The sequence below is a fragment of the Cupressus sempervirens genome, chromosome 3 (assembly GCF_028749045.1).
Source record: "Cupressus sempervirens isolate cs-2001-9-10 chromosome 3, ASM2874904v1, whole genome shotgun sequence".
In the NCBI taxonomy this organism is placed as follows: domain Eukaryota; kingdom Viridiplantae; phylum Streptophyta; class Pinopsida; order Cupressales; family Cupressaceae; genus Cupressus; species Cupressus sempervirens.
The window spans coordinates 462,311,393-462,328,186 of NC_143120.1; the positions used below are offsets into that span (position 1 = coordinate 462,311,393).

The 16,794-nt window shown below is 36.0% G+C and overlaps 1 protein-coding gene and 1 long non-coding RNA gene across 2 annotated transcripts in view; one reads left to right on the top strand and one right to left on the bottom strand.

Annotated features, from left to right (window-relative positions):
- Positions 1–1,327: 1,327 nt before the first annotated feature.
- On the bottom strand, positions 1,328–3,695 carry LOC149567117 (uncharacterized). Its single transcript, XR_016361604.1, has 2 exons — positions 3,589–3,695; positions 1,328–2,799 (listed from the first exon to the last, which is right to left on the bottom strand). It is a non-coding gene; the product is annotated as an uncharacterized LOC149567117 (long non-coding RNA).
- Positions 3,696–4,672: 977 nt separating this feature from the next.
- LOC149567118 (uncharacterized) overlaps positions 4,673–16,794 on the top strand; it is a 65,872-nt gene continuing 53,750 nt past the window's right edge. Inside the window, exon 1 of the mRNA XM_089820318.1 lies at positions 4,673–5,585. Within this exon, the coding sequence (XP_089676444.1) occupies positions 5,277–5,585 (309 nt within the window). The 5' untranslated portion in view covers positions 4,673–5,276. The remainder of the gene's footprint in view (positions 5,586–16,794) is intronic.

A 16,794-nucleotide genomic window follows, 5' to 3' on the forward strand; every position in this document is an offset into this window, starting at 1 on the left:
AGTGGCTTGCCCACTATCAATAAGATAAGATATCTTATCTTTCCCATTGTCATAGTGGCTTGCCCACTATCAATAAGATAAGGTGTCTTATCTTCTCTATTGTCATAGTGGCTGCCAACTATCAATAATCTTATCTTCCCCATTGTCATAGTGGCTTGCCCACTATTAATAAGATAAGGTATCTTATTTGCCCATTATCATAGTGGCTTGCCCACTATCAATTAGATAAGGTTTCTTATCTTTACTTTTGTTAGAGTTGCTTTTAGTATTTTATCCATTAATTTCTTATCTTACAAGTTGTCACAATCACATATGACAATTTAAGATAATTACAAGTGTAATACAAATATGATATCAAGGTTGAGACATATTCCCAACATTCTCCCACTTGTCGAACACCTTGTAATATTCAAACTGATGAAATTATATCATCATAGCCATCCATGAAACCACATAAAGTTTAATGCATGCTCTTGCGTTCCAACTAGACACTTGTCTAAAGAACACAAGCATAGGATCTCAATGATAACAAAGGCTCCAAAATAATGCCACCAATCTACTATTTTTATGACCTATACAGAAGCATAAAAAATATCAACTTCTTAGCCCAACACATCTGCAAAGTAATTCTTTAAAAAAAAGGGTAAAATATTAGCCAAAATAACATCCAAGCTGATTGCTCCAATCTTACTGATAAATCCCCAAGATTGGAAATAACATTCATAACAAATGCTAACCCATCCAATCACTCATACCTCAAAGGTATCCAACATCAGGAAATCTCAAATCTAAAAGACCAAAGGCATATTGAGTATACCAATAACAACACAAAGAAATTGTAACCAGGTAGTACCGAGGACCATCCACAAACATATGCAAATCATGTAGCAAAAATATTACAAGAAACATCTCTCTCATCTAGTCTCCACATCTCTCCCATGTTCTCTATATCCAATAAAGAAAAGAGATAAATGAACCACCATGTTATCACCAAAAAATAATAAATTAAAAGTGATAACATATGACCACAAAAGAGTGACCACCATAGCTTCAATGAATCTCAAAAAACAATCTCTTGTGAACCCAAACATCCAAGAAGATAACCAAGACCAAAGAGAGAACCTGCAAAGCATGAGCATGTAGCCTATCCTTCTACAAATACTTCTAAATGTTAGCTCTATAAAGTATGATCTCCTTTACAACCCCAAGAGAAAAGCCACAACGACATCCAAAACTGCTCAACCTTAAGGGATCAAACATAGCATGCTATCATGAATCTATATGGATGTACGCCTTTTCAAAGAAATTCAAACAACTCCATTTGGCATTTTAGGAAATCAACCCACTGCCATCTCCTATTGTCATCATAAATGAAAATACACTTCACGGAGATAACCATGTTATCCATCTCTCATAATGAATCCTCCAAAACCATCTAACTACAACTCAAGATTCATAAATATGAAAGAAAACATAAATCACCTGAAAGTAACATTGGGTGATACCTCTCAAGTGATAAAATGTCAAGTAGACCAAGAGTGGAGAATGAGAATGCTCCTCCAAGATATGCAAGTCACACATGACTTATCTAAGAACAATCTCCTCATAGGTCTCTATTGAACTCACATCCAACCAAGGTGTAGGTTTCTCGGACTTCTTGCTAAAATCTCATCTAGAGTATCCATTTCAACTATATGTCTCTCATATCAAGACAACTCTAGCCTCACCTAAGTCTCCAAGTATCCACAAGCACCTGTAATCAATCACTCCATGCAAAACTCCATTACAACATAACACTATCATGAAGTATCGAGAAAATGATCAAAGTACTCGATACTAAGAAATTAAACCAAGATCAATGTCAAAGCTCCAACCATGGAATAAGGAACATAAACATGACATCATGATCTAAACCATATCCTCCAAAGAGATAACATGCTCTATGTGATCATATCAAATAACTGTATCATGTCACAACTCTAATTTGGTAATAAAGAGAAAACAATGACATAAAAGCCACCATGATAACATATCAAATAAAATCATAAACAACATCTCTACCAATGACCCCTTGAATCCTAAAGATGTCAACATCTCCAATTACATGAAGATACCATCTCTAATTAGCGAACCAACAAATATGAACAATTCTTCTACAACAATGGGATCTATGTCATCCTCCAACATCTATAACACTAAAGAAGATCATCCATCACTGTGTGATGAATAAATACAACCACTACTAAAGATCCCATTGAAACATGATACTGAGCTCTCCAAGCATATGACACAATGTCTTCCAAATCTGAAAATCATCCAAGTCCACACATCACATTGAGTGATGCCAAGATTTTCAAACTAAGGAAATTCATCATGTTATAGGACACTGTAACCGACTATCCAAGTACTCACTTATCATCCATTCTCTTATCCCAAAGCAACCACACTAATGCACAAGTGACCACAAACAAGGCCAGCTAACAAACCTGCACCGACACTGAATCAAATCTGGTGGATATAGATAGTCCACATCCAAGTTATCCCACTACAATTAAATGGGTGGCCTACCCACCTAATTGCATAACTTGTAGATCCAATCATTGCAACATGCAAAACCACTATCATGTTAGTGACATGTTCAAATGAGATCAAAGAGAATAATCATGTAGACAACATGACTAAAACACCAAATCAACCATAAATCTGATTTGCCATTTATGTCCACATCGAGCACCATAGTCTAGGAATCTAACACAATATCACCATAGAAATGTTGAGTGACTGATCACGTACCAAAATCTGCATGCAGAGAAAGAAATACACCTCCTTCATCATGCACAAAACAAGCATGCATGTAGAACTAAAACTATCTCATCTTGTAACATCCTGAAGAAACCAGGACTAGATAACAGCTCTTCAGTAGATCTACAAAAAACAAAATATTTTTTTTCCTTCTCAGAGTACACAAAACCGGCAAAGCCATTGTATCAAAGAGCACCTATGCATGTAGAACTACAACTATCTCATCTAGTAACATCCTGAAGAAACCAAGATCTAGAAAATAGCTCTTCAGTAGATCTACAAAATATCACAAGTTTTTCCTTAAGCATACAAAACTAGCAAAGCCACCGTGCTGAAGTTCACCCATGCATGTAGAACTACAACTATCTGATCTAGTAACATCCTGAAGAAACCAAGATCTAGAAAATAGCTCTTTAGTAGATCTACAAAATATCACAAGCTTTTCCTTGAGCATCAAAGACCAGAAAAGCCACCATGTTGAAGAACACCTGTGCATGTAGAGCTACAACTATATCATCTAGTAACATCTTGAAGAAACTAGGATCTAGATAATAACTATTCAATAAATCTACAAAATATCACAAGCTTTTCCTTGAGCACACAAGACTAGCAAAGCTACTGTGTTGAAGAAGTCTCATGCATATCCACATCCACTTCACAAATCAAGCCAACTGTTAAAGAACACTATTGCTCTGATACCAAATGCTAGGAAAAATTCAATAAGAACTAGATAACTTAATAATAAATGGATGAAAAAACATGCAAATCATAACTCCAAAACTTTACATGGAGAAACCCATATGGGTAAAAACTCCACCACCAAAGCTCCAACACTTTATTGCCTCACAATGATAGGATTACATTGCTACATTCATGCATTGCTCTAACTTGCTCTAAGTTTCTCTAATGCTACAAATACAAGCACTGAATATATAGCCACGAGAGAAACCATAAATCATTTAAAGAATGATTTCTCAATCCACTAAGATAAGGAATCTTATCATCTCTATTGTCTTAGTTCTTGTCCACTATCAATAAGATAAGGTGTCTAATCTTCTCCATTGTCATAGTGGCTTGCTCACTATCAATAAGATAAGGTGTCTTATCTTCTCTATTGTCATAGTGGCTACCAACTATCAATAAGATAAGGTATCTTATCTTCCCCATTGTCATAGTGGCTTGCCCGCTATCAATAAGATAAGGTATCTTATTTGCTCATCATCATAGTGGCTTGCCCACTATCAATAAGATAAGGTTTCTTATCTTACTTTTGTCATAGTTGCTTTTACTATTTTATCCATTACTTTCTTATCTTACAAGTTGCCACAATCACATATGACAATTTAAGATGATTACAAGTGTAATACAAATATGATATCAAGGTTGAGACATATTCCCAACACATGATTAGCTATTTTAGTCTATACATGTGTTATGCACTATAGAAATCACATGAAGAAATGACAATTATGTCAATAAAGACATCACATGAAAGAATGTTTGTTAGATGTCAATATACTCCATTATGCTCCAATGTAGATGAAGAATCATGTAAGAAAATGAAAATTGTATTTCGAAAAAGACATCACTTAATGTTTGTTAGATGTCAATATACTCCAATATGCTCCAATGTAGATGAAGAATCATGTAAGAAAATGACAATTGTATGTCAATAAAGACATCACATAAGAGAATATTAATTGGATGTCAATATGCTCCAACGTAGACTTTTCTAGAGTTGATTTTACCAATAAAACAAAAGTCACAACAGAGTTTTGTTTAAAATTCCAAAAAACAGTTAAAATTTTTGTTCATCACCAACTCACCGTCTTAACATGGTTAAAACAACAACAAAAGAGGAAAGAAATCGCAACAGGGCAATAAATCTCAATTTATGGAATGAAATCACCTTCCGCGTAAATCTCGAAAAGTTAATATGAATGCCAACCATTGCGGCGCCACCGTAGCAGTTGTCAGTTAGTGGAGTACACCAAGCTGCGCCCAAATTCTCCCCTTTATAAGTGCCGATCTTGTGAGACAGTTACTACATACGAACCAGAAGGTTTTTGAGTGCCTGTCAGGCTCTGTTAATTGGGGAAATGCCCAACCATGAAACTTTTTAAGGCTTCTTCAATGCGTTTGATATGTTGTAATAGTGAAAGAGAGATTTAAAATGGTGTATTGGGGAGGAAAAGATTTGAAACTGGTGTAAAATAGAGAGATAGAGATTTACTGGGGAAATGCCCAACAAAGAATCCTTTTAAGGCTTCTTAATGGGTTTGAAATTGTGTGATAGTGGGACGGAGATTTGAAGATTGTGTAATATGGAGAGCCAGATTTGAAAATGCTGTAATATAGGGAGAAAGATTTGGTAATGGTGTTTAATATGGAGATAAATACTTGAGAATGGTGCAATATGTAGGGGGAGAGGTTTGAAAATGCTGTAATGATAGAGGGAAAGATTTGTTCGAGAAATGACGGAGGAAAGGGAAGATGGTGTACGGTTGGAGTTTAAGTCCGGGGATGGCGCATGGTATGATGTATCTCTGGCATTAGAAGGTACAGACCTGCTTGTCCATTACCTTGGGTTCACGGCAGAAGATGACGAGAGGTTCTGCGTTGAAGATTTTAAGTGTGTTAAAGATTTGAGGGTTAGGTTCCGATTTTCATCGCAGCAGCTGCAGGACGAGAATTGCGGGAGTATCAAGGAAGGCACGATCATCTGTGCCTCTTTTTCCAGCAACAATGAGGACAACCGGTTCTACGACGCCATTGTGCAAAGGGTCTGTTAAAGTTCTCATCCAGTTGATTTTTTCTTTTTCTTTTGCATAATTAATTTCGAATGCTAATGACAGGAAAGGGGGTGATGGTTCCGTGTGTTGGATACTTGCTTCTGGTCTTAAAATTTTTTGTTGCATTTTCTCTTTTTTGACTCTGCAGGAGTTGAATTAAACACTCTATTTGTGTAGTTTCTGTTACTTCGATTCAGTTTACACGGTAAGATAAAAGCAATTGTGAACTGGGCATGCGGACATATATGTGAAAAGTGTTCCTAGGGCATTCTTTTGGGGAAACCGTTTCATTGGCCTTTATTCTTATCTCGCGCTTTCAGGCTTATATTTGTAACTTCACCCGGAAATTACTTCCTAAGATTTTGCGCTTTCAGTTTTGCGCCAAGATCATGTTATTGTTGTTTCGAGTTCATATTTCTTAATGTCAGGGTATTTCTTCGATGCCGCGAGGTCTTTGCTTCCGACAATTTATTTGCATTGAAGTTCATTTATTGTTCTGCAGGGGCTATTTTCCCTCGTTTGGGTCCAGGGTAAGCACCCTCTTTTTGATAAGCTACAAAGAGGGAAGCAGAGGGTTCACCTGAAGAACTGAGGCCCGCCTTTTTCTCGGCCCAAAACCTCGTGGGGCACCTTGAGAGGGGTTTGTCGAGGGCATCTGGAAAAACTCACCTCGAGAGGGGCTTGGAGAGGGGTTACGGAAGAAAAGGGATATGGGAAGGTCTCTACGTGTCTAACTAGTCCTTGCCTCACAAGAGAATTTCCAACCTTTTTAAAATTTGGAGCATGATTGTGAGGAAATAATCCATGAAATACTATGTTAGGGAGAAAGATCTAGAGGAGAGGAAATAATCTAAAGGAGAATCGTGGGCAATCAAAGTGCTAGAAAGACGGTTGGGGTGCGCCCTATGCTATGACGGGGTGGTAAGAGGAGGCCCGTGGCTATACAGCCACGAAAATGCACTTTCTTTACATTGCTTTTTCCAACTTTTGAAAAAATTAACTAAGTCCTCTCCTTCGTATGAAAGTGCATTTTCGTGGCTGCATAGACGTTGCCTAAGAGGAGGGTAATGGAGGGGATTCTTGTTCTTGACGTCTCTTCAATGGCTACAAAGTTCATGTACTTATTTTTTCATCTTCCTATTTGTGTGTAGCAGGTCTGCAACTTTGATTTCTCTTCAATGCTACAATAATCTTTACCTTGAATGCCAAGTGCTGATGAGAAAGTATGTGATAATCTGCAATATATAAGTCTGCCGATTCTAGGACTGCAAGTATGTTTGTTATTGATATTGCCTTGTCCATCGAATAGTTTATATTTATAATGTATGAGTCATGTTCCTATAGGGGCATGACTCTACGAGGCCAAAGTACACATTGGGTCATGACCCTACACAATCGGTTACTAAGTCAACCGATTATAATCCACGATAACTTATCATGCTCGATAATGCCATTTGATACACTATTATTTTGACTAATGCTAAACTTCAACACTCCCTCTATAGCAAGGGAGAAGTAATAAAGAAATAAGAAAACAAAATATCTACACATCACATATTTTTTGACACTACCACTCTAAAAAATAGAGACTCGTCAAATAATTTAAATCACCATGCTATGAACACTATCATAGCATATATTATGATCTCTAATTGTCCGAAACAATATCTAGAGTAATTATAATGCATTTGTTATTCATGACTTCTGGCATGTTTTGAACAAACTGTCATAATAACAGGCCTATCATTTGTAAGATCATCACCTTACAAAGATTACCTTCTGAATATATGTCTCTGAAAGATCGTCATCTGTCATTACATCTCTAACGCAACTATTCAACTTAGAAACATAAACAAACATAAATTGAAACTTAAGTTCACTATTCAAAAATTACAATTTGATCATATCTGTATGCGTGAATATGCGGCCTCTGCTAACACACACACTTCAACATGGCCATTGTATGCAGATTCATCACAGAATGAACATTGGATTGTTCATCCGAAAATCAGCCTGCAAAGCGACCTGTTGCTTTCTATCTAAAGGGATTTTGCCTGTTAATATCCTCAGAATCAAGGTGCAGGCAACCAGACCCTGTAAGAACGAAGGATTTGAATGCAATTTAAGCTATATGAATGTGCAAATAATCTAGATGAAGTACAAGCAATTAATCTAAGAAATAAAAGATATTAAACTAAAAATGTATGCATTATCAAGCTAGATGAATCTAAACTAAGAATGCAAGATGTATGTAAAAATATGAGCAAATGTGAGTATGAATTCCAGCAGCGATTCGATGCAAATTCTCCAAATTCATCCTCGAAAATGAAGAGATGAGGGTCTCTTAAATAGACTTTCCTGAAATCCATCAACGGTTGAGATCAATTCGGATCAACGGTCAGGATTGAAGATGAGGTTCAGTCATAAAGGGAGATTCCAAAATTAAAGGGAGTTAACAGATTTAATTTGAGTAAAATAAGGAGTTAACTGATTTAATTTGAGTAAAAAAAAGAGTTAACTGATTTAACTCATTTTTGATCAATAGTGAATTGAAAATTTTCCTTTTTGAACTGAAGAGAGATTTTGTTGAGATATTTAATTCAATAAAATGAGATATGCTATCATAATTATTTTTTTCTATTTAATTAAATAATTTTTAATTAATTAGAGACATTTTTCTTATTTAATTAAATAACTTCATTTAATTAATTAGGAATGACTTCCCATTTAATTAAATAACTTTGTTTAATTAATTAGAAGTAAGTACTCCATTTAATTAAATAATTTCGTTTAATTAATTAGAAATAATTTTCTCATTTAATTAAATAATTACATTTAATTAATCAAGATAGGCGTATTTATTAAATTAAATAAATTTAATTCCATAGTACATTAGCCTTAGGATATAATTTAATTTAATTAAAGTATAAATACTTAATAATTAAATTATAATTAAATCAAGTAGGTTTAATGCGACTAATATGAGTACCTATTATAGGAATTCAATAAGAAATATGATGAAAATAGATTAGGGTTTTCTGCATCTGACAATTAAGTCAAGTAGCGAATAGCAAAATGAGAATTGCCTATTAGAATAGGTCTTTAGGATTGATCAGAAATAGACCAGAATTGGTTGAGATGGCAATGAGCCAATTTTGGGGTATTACATTTTGCCCCTCTTTGAATGAATGTGCGAGCAGTACGTTCAATTCAAAGAAAATCAGAAAGTATGATGCAAAGATGAGATTGGTTCCGAAGTTGATGACACAGAGACCAATTGATAAGCTTTTAAGGATTATCTCTAAAACAGAGCTTAATCCCAAGGAATCCAAGTAGAGCACCTAGATACCTAAGATTAATAGCATTTAAAAGACTATCTCCAGAACGAAGCGTAATCTTTAAGGATCCAGACAGAACATCTAGATACCTGAAATTGATAGCATTTAGAAGATTATCTCCAGAAGAGAGCTTAACCTTCAAGGATCCAGATAGAACACCTAGATACCCGAGAATAATAGCGTTTAGAAGATTATCTCCAGAACACAGCGTAACCTTCAAGGATCCAAATAGAACACCTAGATACTTGAGATCGATACAAGATAACGATGTCTAATCATGAGTCATAGAATCATCCCCAGAACGAGGTTTGATTCTCAGGAGTCGGGGTTTAGATTGTCCCAATACATGTCTATCGAACTTTGAGAAGAGTTGTTATAAGGTTCATCAATTGATGAAAAGATAAGATAGATGGCAAAGATGCTAGATAGAAGGGAACAAAATGCCCCAAGTGATGAGATGCCCCAAGTGACTAGGACATAAGATGGGTACTAGATGCCCCGAGCAATAAGTATTTAATGATGTAATCATCTTGCCCCCGCGGGAGCGAAATCGAAAGATGACACACCAAAAATATGATGTGAGGCAGTATATCATGAGATATAGAAGAAATTTGAGATAAAGCAGAATATAGAAGAGATCAGAATGATTAGAAGAAATATAAAGAGATTAGAACGATCTTGAAGAAATATGAAGAGATCAGAACGATCTGAAGAAATATGAAGAGATCAGAATGATCTGAAGAAATATGAAGAGATCAGAATGATCTAAAGAAATTTGAAGATATTAGAATGATCTAAAGAAATTTGAAGAGATCAGAACGATCTGAAGAAATATGAAGAGATCAGAATGATCAAAAGAAATTTGGAGGTTGATTCGAAGTGATTTCGAGATCCAAAAGACCAAGTTTGAGTTGAAAAGATTCCAAGAATTGCAAAGTATCAGAAAGATTTGGATTGCACAAAAAAAAATTTAAAATGCATTTTGAGCCACTTAAGTGTGTCAGATTTCGAATTCGATCCCGAAAAATGGGTTCAGAGCAACCAAAGTAGCCAAGAGCGTGATTAATCAATCATTTGTGCAGTTCGTGAAAGAACATGATACTTTGAAGAGATCAGCAATCCCACATCAGAGAAGGTGAAAGTAGATTTGCAATTGAATCGCATGCTTATGCAAGTGAAGTATGCAATGCAAGACTATGTTAAATGCAACCCTAGGTCTAGTTATCAAGCCTCGATGATTTATCATCACTGGATATAAAAGAAAGCTAGTATATTATACAATTCTCACTGACATTGCAATCATGGAAATATATGAATATAACATACGTTATTGGTTTGTCGGGATTAAATGTAAGCATTCGAGGCACAAGAAGCCAGAATGACCAGAACATTTGTCCCTTTTAATGTAGCAAGTTAACATAAGCATCAAAGCATAGATGCTAGGATGACCTAAATGTTGCTTGCATAACAGACACACCAAACACACGGGAGATCCCTCTTATGCTAAGTATTCAGTATTCATTCTGTCCGCAACGACCTTTGCGTTCGTTACCCGATACAGAAGTATGCTAGATATACTCGCAGTGACCCGTACGTTCACTTAGCAAGACGAGTGTCAATATTTACTGTAGCATGAAGAGTTCACTCCAATAAACAAGGAAAAGAACCAACATTATTGGCGTATTCATATAAAAGGAGTCGAGGTACACACGACCATCCAATACGAGATGGAGGCTCTTATAGTGGACACCCCTCTTATAGGAATAGATCAACTTATTGGAACTAAACCGCAAACAGAAAGCAAAAAAAAAGATCATGCCCCCAGTCATTACTTCTCTAGTCCAAGATGACATCATCGAGTTGTTCGAGGGGATAAGATAAAACAAAACAAAGCAATCAAAGAAAATGCTTAGCATATCCAAACAAGTATATCATTTTTGAGTTCAATGTTTTTGGATTGATGTCAAGTGTCAATGTCCAGAACAAGTTTGAAAGAAATCTCATCAGTAGGGTGACAATAGTAGGCAAACACAGTCAGAACGACTGGTGATTGAGGACAAAGAGGAATCTTCACGATGAAGAACCTAAAGAGGACTAAATGACAGTAGACAGACATAGCCAGGACGACTGGTGACTAACGCAAAAGAGATCTTTCATAAAGGAGTCTAGAGACATGAACTTAGCAACAGTAGGCAGACACAGTTGAAACAACTGGTGACTGTTGCAGAAGAGATTCTATAAGGAGAATCTGGAAGACAGTGTCACTAGCAACAGTAGGCAGACGCAGTCAGAACGACTGGTGACTGTCGCGATGGAGATTCTATGAGAATCTCGAAAATAGTGACACTAAGTCATCTATCTGCGAGATGCTCAAAGTATCCTCCCCACCTACAAGGAATCCGTCTTAGAGAGGAGTTTCACTAGGAACCCACTCCCTCAAGATCCACGAATAGTGTTCATGGGGGCTTAATTACTATGTGTGTACAGATGTTAATTCCCGAAAGCAAATATATTCAAAAGCAATAAACAAGCACAAGGTGGTACGCTTAACGCTTTAACTAATGCGAGGTGAGTCCAAAGATGTGAAACATTTAACCCCTCACATAAGCCAAAACGAGTCCACAACTCAAAAATTAGTGAGTTCTAGAAAGCACAAAAGGGTTGCCTTGTGGAGCAGTTAACGCTTATGTCCTGTAGACCCCTCCCCTTTAACGTGGTGCTGATCTTGCAACCACAGGGTGGAACGAGGGGCGGACGGATTAGCGAGTCCAATAACCCAAGATAGCTAATTAGATCTATCACTAATAACTAAGCCTGCTAGATGAAACTAATAGAGATCACAACCTAGTATCAAATTATGCATGTGTTGTAAAATGAGAACATGGAAGGAAATACACAGAAGCTTGACACAAGAGATGTTCGTTTTAGCTCCAAATGAGGTGTTATCAGTCAAAGAGAATTACTTGGTAATCCTCGCAACGCGCTTAGTAGATGTTTTACCTGTTTTTAGCAACTTTATCACGCTTTTCCAATTGTCCTACAAACCGCTGTTATGTTGCAAAAAAAATCAGAAAAATGGAAATAAAGATGCTTAGGAGAAAACATGTTGGTGAAAACTGAAACTTAACGATGGGAAAATAAAATTTCACTTCTTTTTTTTCATTTTTATACCCATAAAAAAACTTAGGAAATGCTAAAACCTATGAAAACATCAAAAGTCAAAATTCGTTTTATACTCTTTTTTTTTTTTTTTTTTTTGTTGTATTATTTTTTTTTTATTTTTTTTGGAAAATTGGAAAAAAGCTGTCTTCAGTATTGCTGTCCCAAAAAAAACAGAAAGCATGAAAAAAATCAGAAACAGTGAGCACTTAGCAGAAAAATCAGAAAACACGAAAATCAATGCAAAAATAGTAGAGTTTCATGCAAAATTTCTGACAGAGCTGCGCGAAGTTATTTTTGTCTTGCACGAAATTGTTTGGAGCCTGCGCGAAACTGTTTTCGGCCCGCGCGAAGAAACAAGTGCTGTGCGAGATTTCTGACAGAGCCGCGCGAAGTTATTTCTGTCTCGCGCGAAACTGTTTTCGGCCCGTGCGAAGAAAAAAGTGCCGTGCGAAATTTCGCGTGCTCAGGAACTTTCTAGCGCGACCCGGAGAGAATCTTCGTGCGAAAATGAATAGTCTCGCGCGACGATTCCTGAATCTGTACGAAACAGTACGGATAGAGAACAAAAAAATGATTAAAAAAATAGAGAAAGAGGCCAAAAAAAATGATTTTCGTGCCCCACTGTGGGCGCCAGAAATGTATGCGTGAATATGGCCTCTGCTAACACACTTCAACAAGGTCATTGTATGCGGATTCATTTCGGAATGAACATTAGATTGTTCATCCGAAAATCAGCTTGCAAAGCGACTTGTTGCCTTCTATCTAAATGAATTTTGCCTATTAATATCCTCAGAATCAAGGTGCAGGCAACCAGACCTTGTAAGAATGAAGAATTTGAATGCAATTTAAACTATATGAATGTGCAAGTAATGTAGATGAAGTACAAGCAATTAATCTAAGAAATAAAAGACATTAAACTAAAAATGTATGCATTATTAAGCTAGATGAATCTAAACTAAGAATGCAAGATGTATGTAAAAATATGAGCAAATGTGAGTATGAATTCTAGCAACGATTCGATGCAAATTCTCCAAATTCATCTTCCAAAATGAAGAGATGAGGGTCTCTTAAATAGACTTCCGTGAAATTCATCAATGGTTGAGATCAATTCGGATCAACGGTCAGGATTGAAGATGAGGTTCAGTCATAAAAGGAGATTTCCAAATTAAAGGGAGTTAACAGATTTAATTTGAGTAAAATGAAGAGTGAACTGATTTAATTTGAGTAGAAAAAGGAGTTAATTGATTTAACTCATTTTTGATCAATAGTGAATTGGAAATTTCCCTTTTTGAACTGAAGAGAGATTTTGTTGAGATATTTAATTTAATAAAATGAGATATGCTCTCAGAATTATTTTTTCTATTTTAATTAAATAATTTTTAATTAATTAGAGACACTTTTCTTATTTAATTAAATAACTTCATTTAATTAATTAGGAATGGCTTCCTACTTAATTAAATAACTTTGTTTAATTAATTAGAAGTAAGTACTCCATTTAATTAAATAATTTCGTTTAATTAATTAGAAATACTTTTCCCATTTAATTAAATAATTACATTTAATTAATCAAGTTAGGCGTATTTATTAAATTAAATAAATTTAATTCCATAGTACATTAGCCTTAGGATATAATTTAATTTAATTAAAGTATAAATACTTAATAATTAAATTATATTAAATCAAGTAGGTTTAATGCGACTAATATGAGTACGTATTATAGGAATTAAATAAGAAATATGATGAGTGCAGATTAGGGTTTTCTGTATCGGACAATTAAGTCAAGTAGCGAATAGCAAAATGAGAATTGCCTATTAGAATAGGTCTTTAGGATTGATCAGAAATAGATCAGAATTGGTTGAGATGGCAATGAGCCAATTTTGGGGTATTACATTTTGCCCCTCTTTGAATGAATGTGTGAGCAGTACGTTCAATTCAAAGAAAATCAGAAAGTATGATGCAAAGATGAGATTGGTTCCGAAGTTGATGACACAGAGACCAATTGATAAGCTTTTAAGAATTATCTCTAGAACAGAGCTTAATCCCGAGGAATCCAAGTAAAGCACCTAGATACCTAACATTGATAGCATTTAAAAGACTATCTCTAGAACGAAGCGTAATCTTTAAGGATCCAAACAGAACATCTAGATACCTGAAATTGATAGCATTTAGAAGATTATCTCCAGAAGAGAGCTTAACCTTCAAGGATCCAGATAGAACACCTAGATACCCGAGAATAATAGCATTTAGAAGATTATCTCCAGAATGGAGCTTAACCTTCAAGGATCCAGATAGAACACCTAGATACTTGAGATTGATACAAGATAACAAGGTCCAATCATGAGTCATAGAATCATCCCCAGAACGAGGTTTGATTCTCAGGAGTCGGGGTTTAGACTGTCCCAATACCTGTCTATCAAACTCTGAGAAGAGTCGTTATAAGGTTCATCAATTGATGAAAAGATAAGATAGATGGCAAAGATGCTAGATAGAAGGGAACAAAATGCCCCAAGTGATGAGATGCCCCAAGTGACTAGGACATAAGATGGGAACTAGATGCCCCGAGCAATAAGTATTTAATGATGTTATCATCCTGCCCTCGCGGGAGCGAAATCGAAAGATGACACACCAAAAATATGATGTGAAGCAGTATATCATGAGAAATAGAAGAAATTTGAGATATAGCAGAATATAGAAGAGATCAGAATGATCAGAAGAAATATAAAGAGATTAGAACGATCTTGAAGAAATATGAAGAGATCAGAACGATCTAAAGAAATATGAAGAGATCAAAACGATCTGAAGAACTATGAAGAGATCAGAATGATCTGAAGAAATATGAAGAGATCAGAATGATCTAAAGAAATTTGAAGATATCAGAATGATCTAAAGAAATTTGGAGAGATCAGAACGATCTGAAGAAATATGAAGAGATCAGAATGATCAAAAGAAATTTGGAGGTTGATTCTAAGTGATTTCGAGATCTAAAAGACCAAGTTTGAGTTGAAAAGATTCCAACAATTGCAAAGTATCAGAAAGATTTGGATTGCACAAAAAAAATTAAAAATTTATTTTGAGCCACTTAAGTGTGTCAGATTTCGAATTTGATCCCGAAAAATGGGTTCAGAGCAACCGAAGTAGCCAAGAGGGTGATTAATCAATCATTTGTGCAGTTCGTGACAGAACATGATACTTTGAAGAGATCAGCAATCCCTCATCAGAGAAGGTGAAAGTAGATTTGCAATTGAATCGCATGCTTATGCAAGTGAAGTATGCAATGCAAGACTATGTTAAATGCAACCCTAGGTCTAGTTACCAAGCCTCGATGATTTATCATCACTGGATATAAAATAAAGCTAGTATATTATACAATTCCCACTGACATTGCAATCATGGAAATAGGAATATAACATACGTTATTGGTTTGTCGGGATTAAATGTAAGCATTCGAGGCACAAGAAGCCAGAATGACCAGAACATTTGTCCCTTTTAATGTAGCAAGTTAACATAAGCATCAAAGCATAGATGCGAGGATGACCTGAATGTTGCTTGCATAACAGACACACCAAACACACGGGAAATCCCTCTTATGCTAAGTATTCAGTATTCATTCTGTCCGCAATGACCCTTGCGTTCGTAACCTGATACAGAAGTGTGCTAGATATACTCGCAATGACCCGTACGTTCACTTAGCAGGACGAGTATCAGTATTTACTGTAGCGTGAAGAGTTCACTCCAACAAACAAGGAGAAGAACCAACGTTATTGTTGTATTCATATAAAAGGAGTTGAGGTACACACGGACATCCAATACGAGATGGAGGCTTTTATAGTGGACACCCCTCTTATAGGAGTAGATCAACTGATTGGAACTAAACTGCAAACAGAAAGCAAAGAAAAAGATCATGCCCCCAGCCATTACTTCTCTAGTCGAAGATGACATCATCGAGTTGCTCGAGGGGATACGATAAAGCAAAACAAAGCAAACAAAGAAAATGCTCAGCATATTCAAACAAGTATATCATTTTTGAGTTCAATGTTTTGGGATTGATGACAAGTGTCAATGTCCAGAACAAGTTTGAAAGAAATCTCATCAGTAGGGTGATGACAGTAGGCAGACACAGTCAGAACAACTAGTGACTGAGGTAAAAGAGGAATCTTCACGATGAAGAACCTAAAGAGGACTAAATGATAGTAGATAGACACAGCCAGGACGACTGGTGACTAACGCAAAAGAGATCTTCCATAAAGCAGTCTAGAGACATGAACTTAGTAACAGTAGGTAGACACAGTTGAAACAACTGGTGACTGTTGCAGAAGAGATTCTATGAGGAGAATCTGGAAGAGAGTGTCACTGGCGACAGTAGGCAGACGCAGTCAGAACGACTAGTGACTGTCGCGATGGAGATTCTATGAGAATCTCGAAAATAGTGACACTAAGTCATCTATCTGCGAGATGCTCAAAGTATCCTCCCCACCTACAAGGAATCCGTTTTAGGGAGGAGTTTCACTAGGAACCCACTTCCTCAAGATCCACGAATAGTGTTCATGGGGGCTTAATTACTATGTGTGTACAGATGTTAATTCCCGAATGCAAATATATCCAAAAGCAATAAAAAAGCACAAGGTGGTACACTTAATGGTTTAACTAATGCGAGGTGAGTCCAAAGATGTGGAACATTTAACCCCTCACATAAGCCAAAA